The following is a 15,374-nucleotide window of genomic DNA, read 5'->3' on the forward strand; positions in this document are numbered from 1 at the left end:
TAACGCGTTGTAACGTTGGAGCTAATGGGTGGGAAGAAGAAGAAATCCGCGGCTCAAGCTGCTCCGCTAGCAGCGTGCGGCTCTGGTTCGGCTGTGGCTGGAAACGGTGCGGTGGAGAATTCAAAGAAACAAACAGCAGCAGCCAGCAGCAAAACGACCAAAGCAGCTAAAGACAGCAAGTCTAAAGGTGGTGATGCATAGAAATGAAGCTATTTTACTCCTGCTAATATATTTCTGTTGTATTTTGTGTCAGATCATCGGAATAATAACTGCCAGTCACAGTCGCTTGATTTTTAATTGATATTTTAAAATAAAAATTGGTTTAGCAATGATGGCATGTACATTTTTGCTATGTTTGACCCTCCCTCCAGCTCCAAAGACATACAGTTTTGCCAACACAGCCCAGGTAGACACAGGTGCGCTCTCAGACAAGTCCATTCTTAAAGTAAGTCCAGCATGTCTTAGATCATTAGTTTTGAAACATGTTTTTTTGAATTAAAATATGTTTATTTTATTAAAACAGGTGTTTATCCAAGCTGACCTAGAGAAGAAGATCATCAAACTGATAAATGACTTCCGACAGGAGAATGGAGACAAAGGGCCCATATCTGGCAGACTTACAAGCAAGAAGTTGCTGGTAAAGATGAAATAATCATTCTGATACTTTTTTTGTTTTCACACATCCAAATTTTAATTCTTATGTGCTTTGCAGGACCTGTACACGGCCCTACAGAAGTTTAATTTTAAGAGGGAACACATTGAAGAGGCGATGAAGAGCAGCGTTCTGTACGGAGGAGATCTTCACTCTGCTCTAGACTGGCTTTGTCTTAACCTGAAAGATGGTACTAAAGCACCCACATTAATCATAACACAAGAAATAAAACAACATCCTTAAATTTGTTATTTACTTTTGCTAGAGGAGTTACCAGATGGCTTCAGCCAGCAGCTGCAGGAGGAGAGCCAGAAGAGTCGGCCCAAATTCCAGCCTCCTTCTCAACAGAAACCTGCAGCTCAGACCCCAAAAGCCTCCAACAGCACCGTCAAAGAGAACACCAAGGTGTGTGTGATTGGATGTGGGTGAGATGATGATGTGTTTGAACCAACCTGTAAGTTTATGTCTGTTCCAGGTTACTGAGAAGGATGAAGCTGCAGCCATGAAGGACTGGATATTGAGGTACGCAGAGCAAAGCAGCGATGATGAGGAGGAGGAGGAAGGAGGGGAACAGACGCGTAATCCTGAGCTTGATGAAAAGTTTGATCCTGTAAGTTTTCTGTCTTTTGGTAAGAATTAGAATTTATTTGCCTTTTTTAGTTTTCTTTCAAACCTTTATGTTGCATCACTTTTATAAGAACATGAACAGGCATTTTTTATATAGTATTCCCTTTTCTTCAGCTTGGTAACAGAAGGAGGTCTAATGTGTTCTACTTCTTTATTTAGATTTAGGCTCAGCATGAGTTCTCTTCCAGCTCAATAAAGGTGCAGTATGTAAGAATATTATATAGTGAGAATTTTACAGTGGGAAAAACCCAAAAGAGTCTAATGTTTCAGTCATTTTGGAAGGAAGGTTATACTGAAACATATATCATATCCAGCTGGCTGCGTGATTGTCTGTTTTTCTTGTTTCAAAACAAAAGAAGGAGGGACGTAACTACTGTTTACTATCAGTGAGTGTGGGGTTGCCATGTCTCCTGCGAGCTAATACTGCAGCACCAACAATTGTAATTTGATGAAGGGCGGCAAAAAGCTCCAGATTTGTTTAAAGTGGCTGTAGTAACCACATTTTACCACAGGATGTCTTTTTTTACATTATTTCTACATAATGCACCTTTAATAGTTTATTCACATTGTAGCAGAAGTCTGGATCCATTTCATTCTGAACAAATGTAAAACAAAACTCCACTACGATATTAATAACTGTGTAATAAATGTGTAAATTGTGTCCCTCTTGTTGAAGATCCAAGTACTGCAGGTGGCAAGTGTCTGTTTTAATTATTTTTTGAACCGTTACATAATAATTACATTTTTGAAATCCATCCGTTATCTGAACCCGCTTGTCCATGCAGGGTCACAGGGGTCTGGTACCTATCTCCAGCAGTCTCCGGGCAAACAGGCGGGGTACACCACGGACAGATATCCAGTCCACTGCAGGGCAACACAGAGACACAGAGGACAAAAAACCAAGCACACACACACACACCCACCTACATCTAAGAACAATTTAGAGACCAATCAACATTAAAGTCATGTTTTTGGACTGTGTACCTGGAAAAAAACCCACGCATGCACAGGAAGAACATGCAAACTCCATGCACAGAGACCCCAGGCCAGGATGTGAACTCAGGACCTTCTTGCTGCAAGGCAACAGCGCTAACCCCTGCACCACTGTGCAGCCCACATATTAAAATATAACAGAAAAATATTTGTAACATTTACAGCATTAACTAATAAAGAGTTGGGTTTTTAAAAATGTAGAACTTTTTTCACAATTATTTAATTTAAAGTACACTCTGGATCTGAGGCTCATCAGATGGAATTACATTGTTTTCTACAGCCTTGCATAGCACTTTTATTAAAGTTGCTGCAGAATTGGATGAAAATAAATGAGTAAAATACATTTCATGAGACAAAATATAAAGTGTCTTACATCAATACACTTTCTAATGTTTAAAAAGTCAAAATAAGTGCATGCACCCATGATGCTTGTTGCATTTTGTTATATAGTTAAACATTTCAAACTGTCCACTCTGTGTTCCCTCCTCTCCATGATTCATCATGCTGCCTCTCTGCCGCCTACGACTGACTGGAAATTGGTTGTTGTTGTTGTTATTGTTGTTGTTAGCCTCAAGGGCAACATGGCGATTATCACTTGTAAGTCGCTTTGGACAAAAGCGTCTGCTAAATACATAAACATAAACCTTTCCTCATTACAGGTGGGCTCTGTAAAATCAAAATCCTAACCTCCAGCCTAATAAATGCCTGTAAAACTGCAAAGTCTTATCCATAAAGCAGTAAACGTTATTGTACATTGTAGTTTTACTCCATGTAATTTGTGTTTTTGTGAAGAATGACAGGTATTTGATCCTTACTGCTCAACTGTATGACGCTAAAGAAATGGCAGCTGATGCCAAAACCAAAGGAGACAAGATGGGCCAAAGGTCGGCACAGGAGCGAATCCGGGTCACACAGCAAGGTGCGTTTGTGAGATTTAATGTAAAACTACATTTATCAAGTAGGTCTAATGGCATTTCTTATAAAACATCCACTGTATGTGTTTTTCTCATTATAGAAATGAAACGGCTGGAGTCCCACCCTGTGTTCAATCCTGCCATAAAAGTGGTGGATGTCCCTCACAAAGACAAGAAGACACTTCCTGTCACTGAAGACAAAGACGGTCTCAGCTTCAGCCTGTTTGAACAAGCAGAAACAAACCCTCCTACAGAGAAAGGTACATGTGACCCAGATCAAGAGGAGAGGCTTTGAAAGGATCTTTGTTTTTACAAATTTGACAACGTCCAAGCATGACAAAGATGCTCAATATCTCTCAAAAAATCTAATTTGAGCTGACTCACCATCTCAGTCCCATTTTTCACTGATGGGTGGGTGGCTTTCCTTTGCAGTTGTGAAGAAAAATGAGCCAAAGGACATTCGTAACTTTGACTACACGGCTCGCAGTTGGACAGGAAAGTCTCCCAAACAGTTTCTTATCGACTGGGTGAGAAAGAACCTCCCCAAAAGTCCCCCGCCGACTTTTCAGAAGGTTGCTGCTGGCAGATACTGGAAATGCAAGTATGTGTGTGTGTGTGTGTGTGTGTGTGTGTGTGTGTGTGAATTGTAAGACTGTTTTTATATTCCTAAAATCAACAGATTGTAGGGTTTTTCTAAAGTTTAGAATTTGGACGTTTTTTAAACTAACTAGAGTCTGCATGTGTCAGGGTGCGGGTGCAGAGAGCTGATGATGTCCTGGAAGTTTGTCCAACCATCTTGACCGAGGATAGCATGCAGGCTCAGCATCTGGCGGCCACACTGGCTCTCTACAGCCTGGTTAAGGGGCAGGTACTCTGAGTTTTTTAAATAATTCAGGGTTCAGCAGTTAATTTTTTTTTTTTTTTGCTCACTGTTTTGTTCCATCTTTGGCCTCGTTTCATATTCTGTCTTCCAGTCGGTGCACCAGCTCCTCCCTCCCACCTACAGAGACGTGTGGCTGGAGTGGAGAGACAACGAGCAGCAGCAACAGGAGGCGAGCCGCACTGCTGCTAACAAACCCAGAGACCAGTTCATTTCCCGGCTCCTGACTAGACTCAAACAGCAACAGAACCAGGACCTGCAGCCTGCATGTGCAGGGCAGCGGAGGGTCAGCGGCTCTAATGAGGAGGAGACAGAGGACACCTGGGAGAACCTGGCTGGTCTCGACATTGGTGGAAGAGGAGAAGAAGTGGAAGAAAAGAATGAGAAGAAAGGAGGGAGGAGAGGAGCGGGAGCAGCTCTGGGAGAAGCCCGAGAGCTCCTGCAAAAGCTGAGGAGGTCTCCACTTGCACTCAGGCTGAAGGTAAATTCACCTTCTGGATCTGATTCACTTTATGTGAGACTTTATTTAAAAGACATTCAACCTTTAAGGCAGAGCGAGAGCAGCTTCCAGTCTTCCAGCACAGACATCGGGTTCTGGAGGCGCTGCGGCGCCACCCGGTGGTGGTGGTGGCTGGTGAGACGGGCAGTGGGAAGAGCACTCAGATCCCTCAGTTCCTCCTGGAGGAGCTGCTGACCGGAGGTAAAACAGCACAGCCCTGCAACATCGTGGTGACTCAGCCGCGCAGGATATCAGCCATGAGCCTCGCGTGCCGAGTCAGCCAGGAGCTGGGCAGCGACGAAGGGCCAGGGTCGAAGGTCAGCACCCTTTGTGTCCACAGTTGGACATTTATATGTAGCACTTTGAGTAACTCCTCATCCACTGACTTTGTTTTGTGTGGAATTCAGTCGTCGTTGTGTGGATACCAGATCAGGATGGAGAACCAGTCTGGAGAATGGACCCGTCTGCTGTACTGCACGACCGGAGTTCTGCTGAGGAAGCTGCAGCACGACCGACACCTCAGTTCACTGACCCACATCATTGTAGACGAGGTGCCAACAGCTCCTGGTTGCAGGCTTCCAGAGTTCATTTCACATGTTTAATGGCTTTTTAAAAAAAATCTCAGGTCCACGAACGCAGCGTCCAGTCCGACTTCCTGTTAACCATCCTAAAAGACGTCGTAATGAAGAGATCTGACCTGCAGCTGATTCTCATGAGCGCCACTGTCGACTGCGAAAAGTTTTCCAACTATTTCAACCGCTGCCCGGTGATCAGCATCCCAGGCAGGACGTTCCCAGTGGAGGTGAGGGGAGCGGGTTGTCACGTGTCGTTTCTAAAACCGTGAGTTTCCGAGGAAACAGGGTTTGGTTTGTTTCCAGGTGTCTCATTTGGAAGATATTGTGGAGCAGACTGGATATGTTCTGGAAAAGGATTCTGAGTACTGTCAAAAAATCTTAGAAGAAGAAGAAGAAGTCTCCATCTCTGTCACACAAAAAGGTGGCAAGACATTGCAGCATCAGGTAATGGGTGTGTGTGGAGTTTCAGCAGCAGATGACCGATCCTGTGTGACTTAATAGTTTAGACTGATTTGGTGGTGCGTTTTTGTGCTGAAGGTATTTACAGCAGATTCACAAAATCACAGTTATGAAGGGTAATAACAGTTTAGACGCTCAGAGTGTGGACAAAAACAAAAGTTCTGTTCTTAGTTTTTATTTTTAAGAATATTCTTGATTTTTTGTTCTGAAACAGGTTTTTATTTGTGGTAAATTCTCATCTCAGACATTTATTCTAGAGAAGGTCATGATTGATGGCCCTTTTTAAAGGGACCTATTTTGTAAAACTCCCCTTTTGCATCCCTTTGTGCTGCCGCGTGTGTAGTGTTAAAGATAAAGACTACAAATTAATTGTGACCAATAAGATGTAATGATTCCATATAAATATGAAATATCAATCTGATTGATCTGTGAATGTTTAATCAGAAGATTATAGTTACGTTTACTTGTTCAGGGACCATAAACACACTTCGTATTAATTCAGACAGAGTCAGGTATATAGCTTATAAAATGAATTAAATTCTTTTTACTAAACTAATAATGTATACATGACAAGATAAGAATAATGAGATGTGATGTGGTGGATGGGAGGTGTTGTGATGGAAGCTAGATGTTGTAGCAACCGTTCTTTGTATCTGAGTGAAACTGTGACATCTGTAATGTAATCTGTGTAAGAGAATTTGTTGTTTGTTATAAACTAGAGAGTTGGTTATTGATAAAAGCCGTGCCTACAATACCCTTGTGGAGACCCCCAGTGCAGGTCCAGACTGTCGGAAGTCGATTGACCCTTGACCTCAAGGTACCCAAATCTCATAGGTTCGCTCCGATATGGCCTGTCCGGTCTTGAGATGTCTCCGAGTCACAACAGGAAGCTGGAATGCTTGTTAGCGTCTAAGGTGGATGTTTGGCTCTTAAAAGAGCCGTCTGGCTGTCAGCAGGCAACGAGGCTTTTGACTGTAGGTCAAAAGAGATGTCTGGAAGATGCTTAATCCCGAATTGGCCGGTTAGAGAGTCGGCTAGAAACTGAATTAATCGGGAAGTAATTCTTGTTTTAATAAACTACAATGTTATGAGTTCTGGCCAAGTTTGGCAAATCAGGATTTGACAAGTTTCTGAGTATTTACCAACATCCCTCGGAAAGCAACGCCTCCTTCAGATACAAAGAGTTTTAACATTTTGTGAATGGGAATCTTTAAAACTCTTATGTGAGGTGAAGATTAACCTTAATGAGTGTCTTATTGTAATGTGTATGAGTGTAAACAATGATTAACTTGTTAAATCAAACACATACTGATCATTGCAAGAACAATATTCATTTTAAATTCATTGATTTAAGCACAGGTTATTCAAACATTTGATTGAAACATCTTGTTCAGTCATCCCATATGATTATTTAAGCTCATGGTTGTAAAGTCATGGAGTCTTCACTTCATCAGAGTGAAGAATGTTGACGTCTGGCTTTCAGGCAAAGATGGCAGGAACCTTGAGGGAAACTGTTACGTCTCCAGTGAGGAACAATAAGTTGGCAAAGGATTGTTTTGGGCATCTGGGCCCCGACAGATGGTGCAGCCTCGGATGTGTATGAAAGGTTATGTTGTGTTAATTAGATGGAGGAGAAATGATCACTTTCATACGTGACACGTGGCTTTCTATCTGTCCTTTCATTTTCTGTGAGTGTTGGTTTTAGAGTTCATGAGCCTAAAAAAGAAAGTCATTTAAAAAAGTAGAATAGGACAGAAACACCTCTCATGTACAAGAGAGAGCTGCTGGTGCAGGAGGAGGAGGAGGAGCAGCAGGTCTACTCTGAGCCCCTCCCAGATATCGGAGCTTCTCAGCTTATAGCAGCCTGGATGGGTGGGCGTGGCCAGCTCCAATTTGCCATCTTAAAGGGACAGAGCTCTGAACCAGCTCATTCCGGAAGGCACTGAAAGTGTCAAGAATAAAGCTGCAGAGATCACTTTATGGAAGAGGAATTTTATGCAAAGAATTTAATGAAAATGTTTTGTAGTGATGCACCGATATGCAATTTTTTGCTGATACCGATATTAATATCACTGTTATGGCCGATAACTGATATTTGCCGATACTGATATATTGACTAATAACGCTTCTAAAATCTGCAGATTTTGTATAGAATGAAACTTATTAAAGCTGAGTTTATGTTATTATGTACACACACACACCACACACACGTACACTTCTGAGATGATTACAATCATTGTCACATGACTAAACAAATACACATCACCCCCCTCACCTTCTGAAACAGATAAACAAATAAATAAAAAAACTGTTGTTAATATCAGCCCAGTTTTATTTATCCGACCGATACTGATATGACTAAATGACTAACGTCGGCCGATATGGATGTCGATGTCGATATACTGTGCATCCCTAATGTTTCGTATTGACCAAAGAAGTCCTGCCTCTTACGACAGTGCTTTTCCTTATTTTTGGTTAAGTAGTGATGCATCATTTGTTCTTTCAGCACATAAAACCTTCTGGGTTTATTTCAGGAGGTCATCCTGAGGGACTCCTCTTCTGGCTGGGATCTGGGTCCTGACCTGGATCACTTCAGCAGCAGAACCCGGCAGGTGCTGCAGTACATGAACCCTAATAAGATCAACATGGACCTGCTCGTGGACCTCCTGGACTACCTAGGTACACCGAACAGTACCACACGAACTACACAATCGTTTTCGTTAAACGATGCGTTTTTCCATAAACGTTTGTCATATCTGTCAGACAAATCCCCCCAGTTTGCAGACGTGGACGGCGCTGTTCTGGTGTTCCTCCCGGGTCTGGCTCATATCCAGCAGCTCTACGATCTGCTCTCTTCAGACAAGAGGTTTCGGAACAAAAATCGGTAATTTGTCACACTGGATTAGTGGATTTGGACCCGACCCGCTCCCTGTGTCACGCGCTGTGGGGTTTCTCTGCATTTAGATACAAGATCGTTGCCCTTCACTCCACGCTGTCGTCCAAGGACCAGGCGGCTGCCTTCACAGTTCCGCCTGCTGGAGTCAGAAAGGTACTTTAGAAAACTACGTTATCATAAATTATATGAAAGTACGGATTTTTACTTAACTAACATTTTTTCTAATTTGAAACTGATCTTTTTCCAGATCGTGCTGTCGACTAACATCGCAGAGACGGGCGTGACGATTCCTGACGTCGTGTTTGTTATCGACACTGGCAAGACCAAAGAAAATAAGTAAGAGCTCATGCAGTATTGTTTTTACTGGGATTGTATGTATTTATTTTAGAAATAATATTAAAATTGTTTAATTTAATAGTAAGATATAATATATTTTATCAGTTCTATTCATTATTTTAAAATACTTTTACTACATTCATTGAGTTATTACGTACATTTATTTACTGGTAGTTTAAAGGTCAACTTCACTGAAACACAGTTTTTAATGCTTTTTCCTGATTATTATCAGTCACTCTGAGTTTTCCATGCAGGCTGAACATGAAAATAGTCTCCTACACCTGATAGAAAACAGGCGGTGAAGCTCTAGGGTTTTAAAATCCTGACAGAGCTAATAATATTCGTGGACTCGCCCATCTTGACTCGCGACGGGGAAGGCTGTGTTGGTTTAGCCTCCAGGAAACAGCAGAGAACACCTGGACTAGTAGAACTGTTGGCATTAGCAACTCCACCCCACAGCAGAACTCCTCCAGGCTTGTGTTATTTGTAGAGATGAAACATCCGCGTTGCAAACAAAGTCAGTCGTAGAGTCGGGTTTCTGTTAACCAATCGGAGGCGATGTGTCCAAATATCAGGAAATAAGACGGATCACCACGACACAACGCCCACATCGCTGCAGATGCAGCACCAATCCGTCTGTCGATCTCTCTCCTCGCTGGGGAACAAGACCCGGAGATAAACTCCTCCACTTGGGACACTACCCTTTTCCGACTCAAGACTCATGGTCTTGGATTCCCGCTAGAGACCACTGCAAATAATAAAAACATAAGTAAAGTTGATCTTTAAAAAGTAAAAGTTAATATGGATTTCTAAATGTTTCCTGACTGTTTAAACTCTGAACCAGTTTTACTCACTCTAACGAACATGTGATGTGTTGCTCAGATACCATGAGAGCAGCCAGATGAGCTCTCTGGTGGAGACCTTTGTTTCCAAAGCCAGCGCCCTCCAGAGGCAGGGGAGAGCAGGACGTGTCCGAAACGGCTTCTGCTTCAGACTTTACCCCAAATTCAGGTTTGGAGCTCGTCAGTCACGCCTCTCCGTTTTCAGATCATAAACTTTCTAGCATCAAAAACAGATTAATGTTGTATGGAACTAGGTGGAGAGGCTGAGTATGATCAGCGTGTAACAAGTTCGAATGCAGATCAGAATTTTATACAGGAATAAAAACCTAATAAATATTCATTGTTAGCTCCTCAAAGAGGTTGAAAACGAATGTGTTTTCCTGCTTTAAGTTCTCTTTTGACCTGCTTGTTTTCAGGTTTGATGCCTTCATGGATTACTCCGTCCCGGAGATCCTACGGGTCCCTCTGGAGGAACTTTGTCTTCACATCATGGTGAACGATTCAGTCTGTGTTAGTCAGAAAGTCAGCGTCACACAAAGATGAACATTTGTTTTTCTGTCTGGTAGAAATGTCAGTACGGCTCACCGGAGGACTTTCTGAGTCGGGCCCTTGATGCTCCTCAGCCTCAGTCGGTCAGCAACGCGGTCAACCTGCTGAGGAAGATCGGAGCGTGCGACCCGAACGATCATGTCCTCACCCCGCTGGGACACCACCTGGCAAGTCTGCCGGTCAACGTGAAGATCGGCAAGATGCTCATCTACAGCGCCATCCTCGGCTGCCTGGAGCCCATCGTGCGTCCCACTAATCAATGATCTTTTGATAGGTTTTTATTTTAGAACGGTGTTCTCTTCTTCCATATAATGTTTTTATCCTTATATTAATGAAAACCACCGTTGCAGGCAACCATTGCAGCTGCAATCACAGAGAAGTCTCCTTTTTCCACACCGATGAACAGAAAGGAGGAGGCTAACCTGGCTAAAGCTGCTCTGGCATTGGCTAACTCGGATCACCTCACCATATACAACGCTTATCTAGGGTATGCGTCAGAGTCCGATTTTCCATTAAAATCTTCCTTAAATGGGAAAATGACCAAGACGTGTCTTTGTAGCAGCCAGCATAGGTTTGTTTTGTGTTACGTGATGAAGAGCTCCTCTCTTTGCTGCAGGTCTTATTCATGAAGGTGCTTTAAGAGTCAGGATGGAGAAAAACCTTTTTAGCACCACCCCATCTATTTGTTTAGGATTTAAGGCTTCTCGCATTATTTTTGTGCAATGATGGGAGTGGAATTTCACCTTCAGTAGCCTAGGAAACACGGCCATTGTGCTCATTAGTATTGGGCGGGCAGAAATAATGTATTTCTGAGCCTCAAATAAGCATAAAAAGAAGTCAAAATTGGATTCTGAGAAAGGCCACTTGTTTTGGTTTTATTGTTCCTAAATTTCTTTTTTTGTTTTGTAGTGGCTGTGAAATATCTAGACTTTATAAATGCTAAAATGGTGCAAAATCATTGTAGTCTGCATCATTTGGCAAATGACGCGCATTGTTACTGACGTTCTGCGTAAAAGCGTATCTAAAAAGGAGTGTTTTTAATTTAACTTCTCACACAGAATAACCCCCGCTTCTATTTGTCAGAATTAATCAGATTACCTGATTCGTTCACAGATGTTTGCGGCTGAATTCATGCACATAACCGTTTCAACAGTTTTTATGTCAACAGAAGTTGTTTATGCATGAGAGAAAATATTTTACCACAGTAATAAATGCATATAATTTTATTAGCATTAACAGAAAACAGGAAAGGCAGGGAAAAGTCCAATACTGACACTTTTTAAAGTAATATTTTCATACTTTGCTGTTTTTAGGTGGAAAAGGTCTCAGACTGAAGGACTGGGAGCAGAAATGTCGTACTGCAGGAAACACTTCCTCAATCGAACAGCTCTCATCACAATAGAGGTAAGTGACCTTAGGGCTTCCTATCACCAGCCCCCCTCCTTCCTCCTTTTACAATCTCATATCCTCCACCTTCTAGGATGTGAAGCACGAGCTGATGAAGATGATGGAGCAAGCGGGGTTCTGGTCGTCTCGCCCTTCCTCTTCTCTGAAGCGCCAGGTGTCCTCACTGTCCAAGCAGCAGGTGTCCGTTCTGAACGCGGCGCTGACGGCTGGGCTCTATGACAGCGTGGCCCGGCTGCTGTGCAGCCCCCCTGTGGATGGGCTGGAGCAAGTGGCCTGCACCGTGGAGACGCCTCAAGGCAGAGCTCAGGTCCACCCGTCGTCTGTGAACCGCAACCTGCAAACGCACGGCTGGCTGCTGTACCAGGAGAAGGTTTGTGTGTGTGTGTGTGTGTGTGTGTGTGTGTGTGTGTGTGTGTGTGTGTGTGTGATGTCATTTACAGTTGTGTTACTGAGTAAATCCTCCACAGGTCAAATACACAAAGATCTACCTGCGAGACACCACCCTGATATCCCCGTTCCCCATGATGCTGTTTGGAGGCGACATCGATATTCAACACAGAGAGAAGCTCATCACTTTAGATGGATGGATCCACTTCCAGGTCAGAGGTCACAACACTCAGCTGCCATACATTAAAAAAAATTAACATCATAGAATATTTGGGATTTCTAAAGAAACAAGTATTTTACGACTCTTGGTTTAAGAAATTAAGTTATAGAATGGCTTCAGCTGATCCGAGTCTTTCCTAAGAACACCAGAGACCATAATAATCCAGGTCTGGGACGTCATTTTTAAAGCTGGCTTATGCACACAATATAATCTGAAAATGGCAAAAGTCATTTTCTACACAAACTTTGTGATTTAGAAAGAAAAACTTGAGGAAAAGGTGTGCAACTTTGTCAGCTGTGTGTGAACAGTGTTTTATAGGTCTGAAAATTACTTTGCCCAAGTAACTAGTTTGGGTTAGCTGAGCTGAAGTAGTTTCAGTAAAGTTTCTACACACATTTTAATAAATGAGGCCCCTGATCTTTAAACTGTCATGGAATTTGCTCTATCTGCTCACAAGCAGCTCTTTTCGGCCCTGAAAACCGCGTCTTCTGCTCCTGAACTCTGTAGATGTAAATGCTCTTTGCCACTGCTTGTTCCTCTTTCAAGGCCCCAATAAGGATCGGTGTGATCTTCAAACATCTGAGGAAACTGATGGACTCTTTGCTTGAAAAGAAGCTGCAGAACCCCAGAATGAGTCTAGAAGGTGAAAACATATCTGTTCAGGAGTCTAACGGTGTTTATTCATTTAGATTCTGACTGTTTAAAAAAGGGAAACAAATCTGTGAATGTAGCTCAGGTTACAGTAAGTTTGTTCGTTTTACTGTTCATCAAAATGGTGTCGGTTACTTTTACACTCACCGGCCACTTTATTGGGTACACCTTGCTAGTACCGGGCTTGACCCCCCTTTGCCTTCAGAACTGCCTTAATCCTTCGTGGCATGGATTCAACAAGGAACTGGAAACATTCATCTGGGATTTTGGTTCATATTGATACGATAGCGTCACACATCACATCCTAAATATGCTCTATTGGATTGGGATCTGGTGACTGTGGAGGCCTTTTGAGTACAGTGAACTCATTGTCATGTTCAAGAAAGCAGTCTGAGATGCTCGCCCCGTAATCAGAAGGTTGCAGGTTCACGCCCCGCTCAGTCTGTCGCTGTCGTTGTGTCCTTGGGCAAGACACTTAACCCACGTTGCCTGCTGGTGGTGGTCGGAGGGACCGGTGGCGCCAGTGCTCGGCAGCCTCGCCTCTGTCAGTGCGCCCCAGGGCAGCTGTGGCTACATCGTAGCTCATCCCCACCAGTGTGTGAATGTGTGTGTGAATGGGTGAATGACTGTGTTGTAAAGCGCTTTGGGGGGTTCCAGGACTCTAGAAGGCGCTATATCAAATACAGGCCATTTTACCATTTACCATGATTCGAGCTTAATGACATGGAGCATTATCCTGCTGGAAGAAGCCATCAGAAGAAGGGCACACTGTGGTCTAAAGGGATGGACATGGTCAGGAACAATACTCAGGTAGGCTGTGGTGTTGCAACGATGTGCAGTTAGTACTAAGGAGCCAAAGTGTGACAAGATAATGTCCCCCACACCAATACACCACCACCAGCAGCCTGGACCGTTGATACAAGGCAGGATGGATCCATGCTTTCATGTTGTTGAAGCATGTTGCAGCAGAAATCGCGACTCAGGCAAGATTTTTCCAATCTTCTATTGTCCAATTTTGGTGAGCCTGTGTGAATTGTAGCCTCTGTTTCCTGTTCTTATCTGACACGAGTGGCACTCGGTGTGGTCTTCTGCTGCTGTAACCCATCTCCCTCAAGGTTCAACATGTGTGTTTAGAGATGCTCTTCTGCATACCTTGGTTGTAACGAATGGTTGTTTGAGTTACTGTTGCATTTCTATCAGCTTGAACCAGTCTGGCCGTTCTCTTCTGACCTCTGGCATCAACAAGGCATTTTCGCCCCCAGAACTGTTTTCCCTTTTTCGGACCATTAACTGTAAACCCCAGAGATGGTTGTGCTTGTGCGTGACAATCTCAGAAGATCAGCAGTTTCTGAAAAACTAAAACCAGCTCGTCTGGCACCAACAACCATGCCACGCTCAAAGTCACTTAAATCCCCTTTCTTCCCCGATCTGAAGCTCGGTTTGAACTGCAGCGGATTGTTTTGACCATGTCAACATGCATTGAGTGTCCACCATGTGATTGGCTGGTTCATAGTTTGTGTTAACGAGCAGTTGGACAGGTGTACCCAATAAAATGGCCAGTGAGTGTGTAGTTTTTACAAGTCTGGTAAAAATGAAGATGAGTAATTTTTTACACCTATAAAAGTGGGTGTATAAAATAAAACAGTTAAAAGCCATTTTTTTTTGGTTCAGATCTGATCTGTTTCTTCCTCTCTGATGCAGACGACACAACCATCCAGCTGATCCTGGATGTGATTAAGTCGGAGCACACCATGTGAGATCGAATCGCCACGTGGGAACCTGCACATCTTCAGACACTTTTCAGGCTTCTGAACGTCTTCAGAAGTCAGGATCCACACCTGCAAAATCAGTTGACTCACATTGAGGATGATCATGAATGAAATGCATTAAAATCATGCAGTTTTTCTTTGAGGTTCTTATTGTATCGTTGTTCATCATCAAAATAAAACTACAGTAATCAGTCTTTTAAGAAGGTAGATTTCTGTTTGACTGGTGTCTACGAATAAAAATTATGCACTTAGATATTTGATGTCATCTTCATTATTGTAATAAATTTGTTTTTAAAAGCCTGATGTAAAAACAGAAGCTGGTCACTGCTTCCCTTTAGAGATTTCAGATACAACTAACCCTAACTCGTGTCAGTTTAGAATATTCAGTTCACCTCATCCTAATATGACCTCTGTACAGTGAGATCTGGTGTTCTTTTAAGATTGTTGGGAGTCCCAAAGGGGGTGTATAAAAAACTAATCAAAGCAGGGCGGTACAAACCGTGGTCGGCTACTTTCACATCTCAGAGGAAATGAAAACAGGTAAACAGATGATGTCTTATTGTGTGAATCTTGCAAAAAGGTCACCCGGCAACATAAATAAACACCAAATCCTTATTGGGCTGAGTTTATTTTTATTTACATAAAACCTGTAAAGTGGACTGGCTTTAACAGGCCTGCTGTGTATAACAAAGTGAAGCATGAAAAAAATCGTAAGTCT

The 15,374-nt window shown here is 42.8% G+C and overlaps 2 protein-coding genes across 2 annotated transcripts in view; both read left to right on the top strand.

Moving 5' to 3' along the window:
- The window catches only part of LOC107373312 (homeodomain-interacting protein kinase 4-like), a 745,746-nt gene that overhangs the window by 111,090 nt on the left and 619,282 nt on the right, over positions 1–15,374 (top strand). The gene's annotated exons all lie outside the window — the stretch shown is intronic.
- Positions 21–15,271, top strand: dhx29 (DEAH (Asp-Glu-Ala-His) box polypeptide 29). Its single transcript, XM_015942949.3, has 28 exons — positions 21–187; positions 372–445; positions 524–637; positions 713–842; positions 918–1,057; positions 1,128–1,262; positions 3,065–3,191; positions 3,288–3,446; positions 3,619–3,787; positions 3,934–4,054; positions 4,161–4,547; positions 4,616–4,882; positions 4,973–5,116; positions 5,191–5,367; positions 5,444–5,584; positions 8,134–8,278; positions 8,363–8,483; positions 8,564–8,648; positions 8,743–8,831; positions 9,714–9,842; positions 10,090–10,165; positions 10,240–10,464; positions 10,573–10,709; positions 11,536–11,626; positions 11,703–11,999; positions 12,097–12,228; positions 12,783–12,879; positions 14,589–15,271. Exons 1-28 carry the CDS (start codon positions 25–27, stop codon positions 14,642–14,644), a joined length of 4,128 nt encoding a protein of 1,375 aa, XP_015798435.1. The 5' UTR covers positions 21–24; the 3' UTR covers positions 14,645–15,271.

This window comes from Nothobranchius furzeri, chromosome 6, assembly GCF_043380555.1.
Source record: "Nothobranchius furzeri strain GRZ-AD chromosome 6, NfurGRZ-RIMD1, whole genome shotgun sequence".
Taxonomy (NCBI): Eukaryota; Metazoa; Chordata; class Actinopteri; order Cyprinodontiformes; family Nothobranchiidae; genus Nothobranchius; species Nothobranchius furzeri.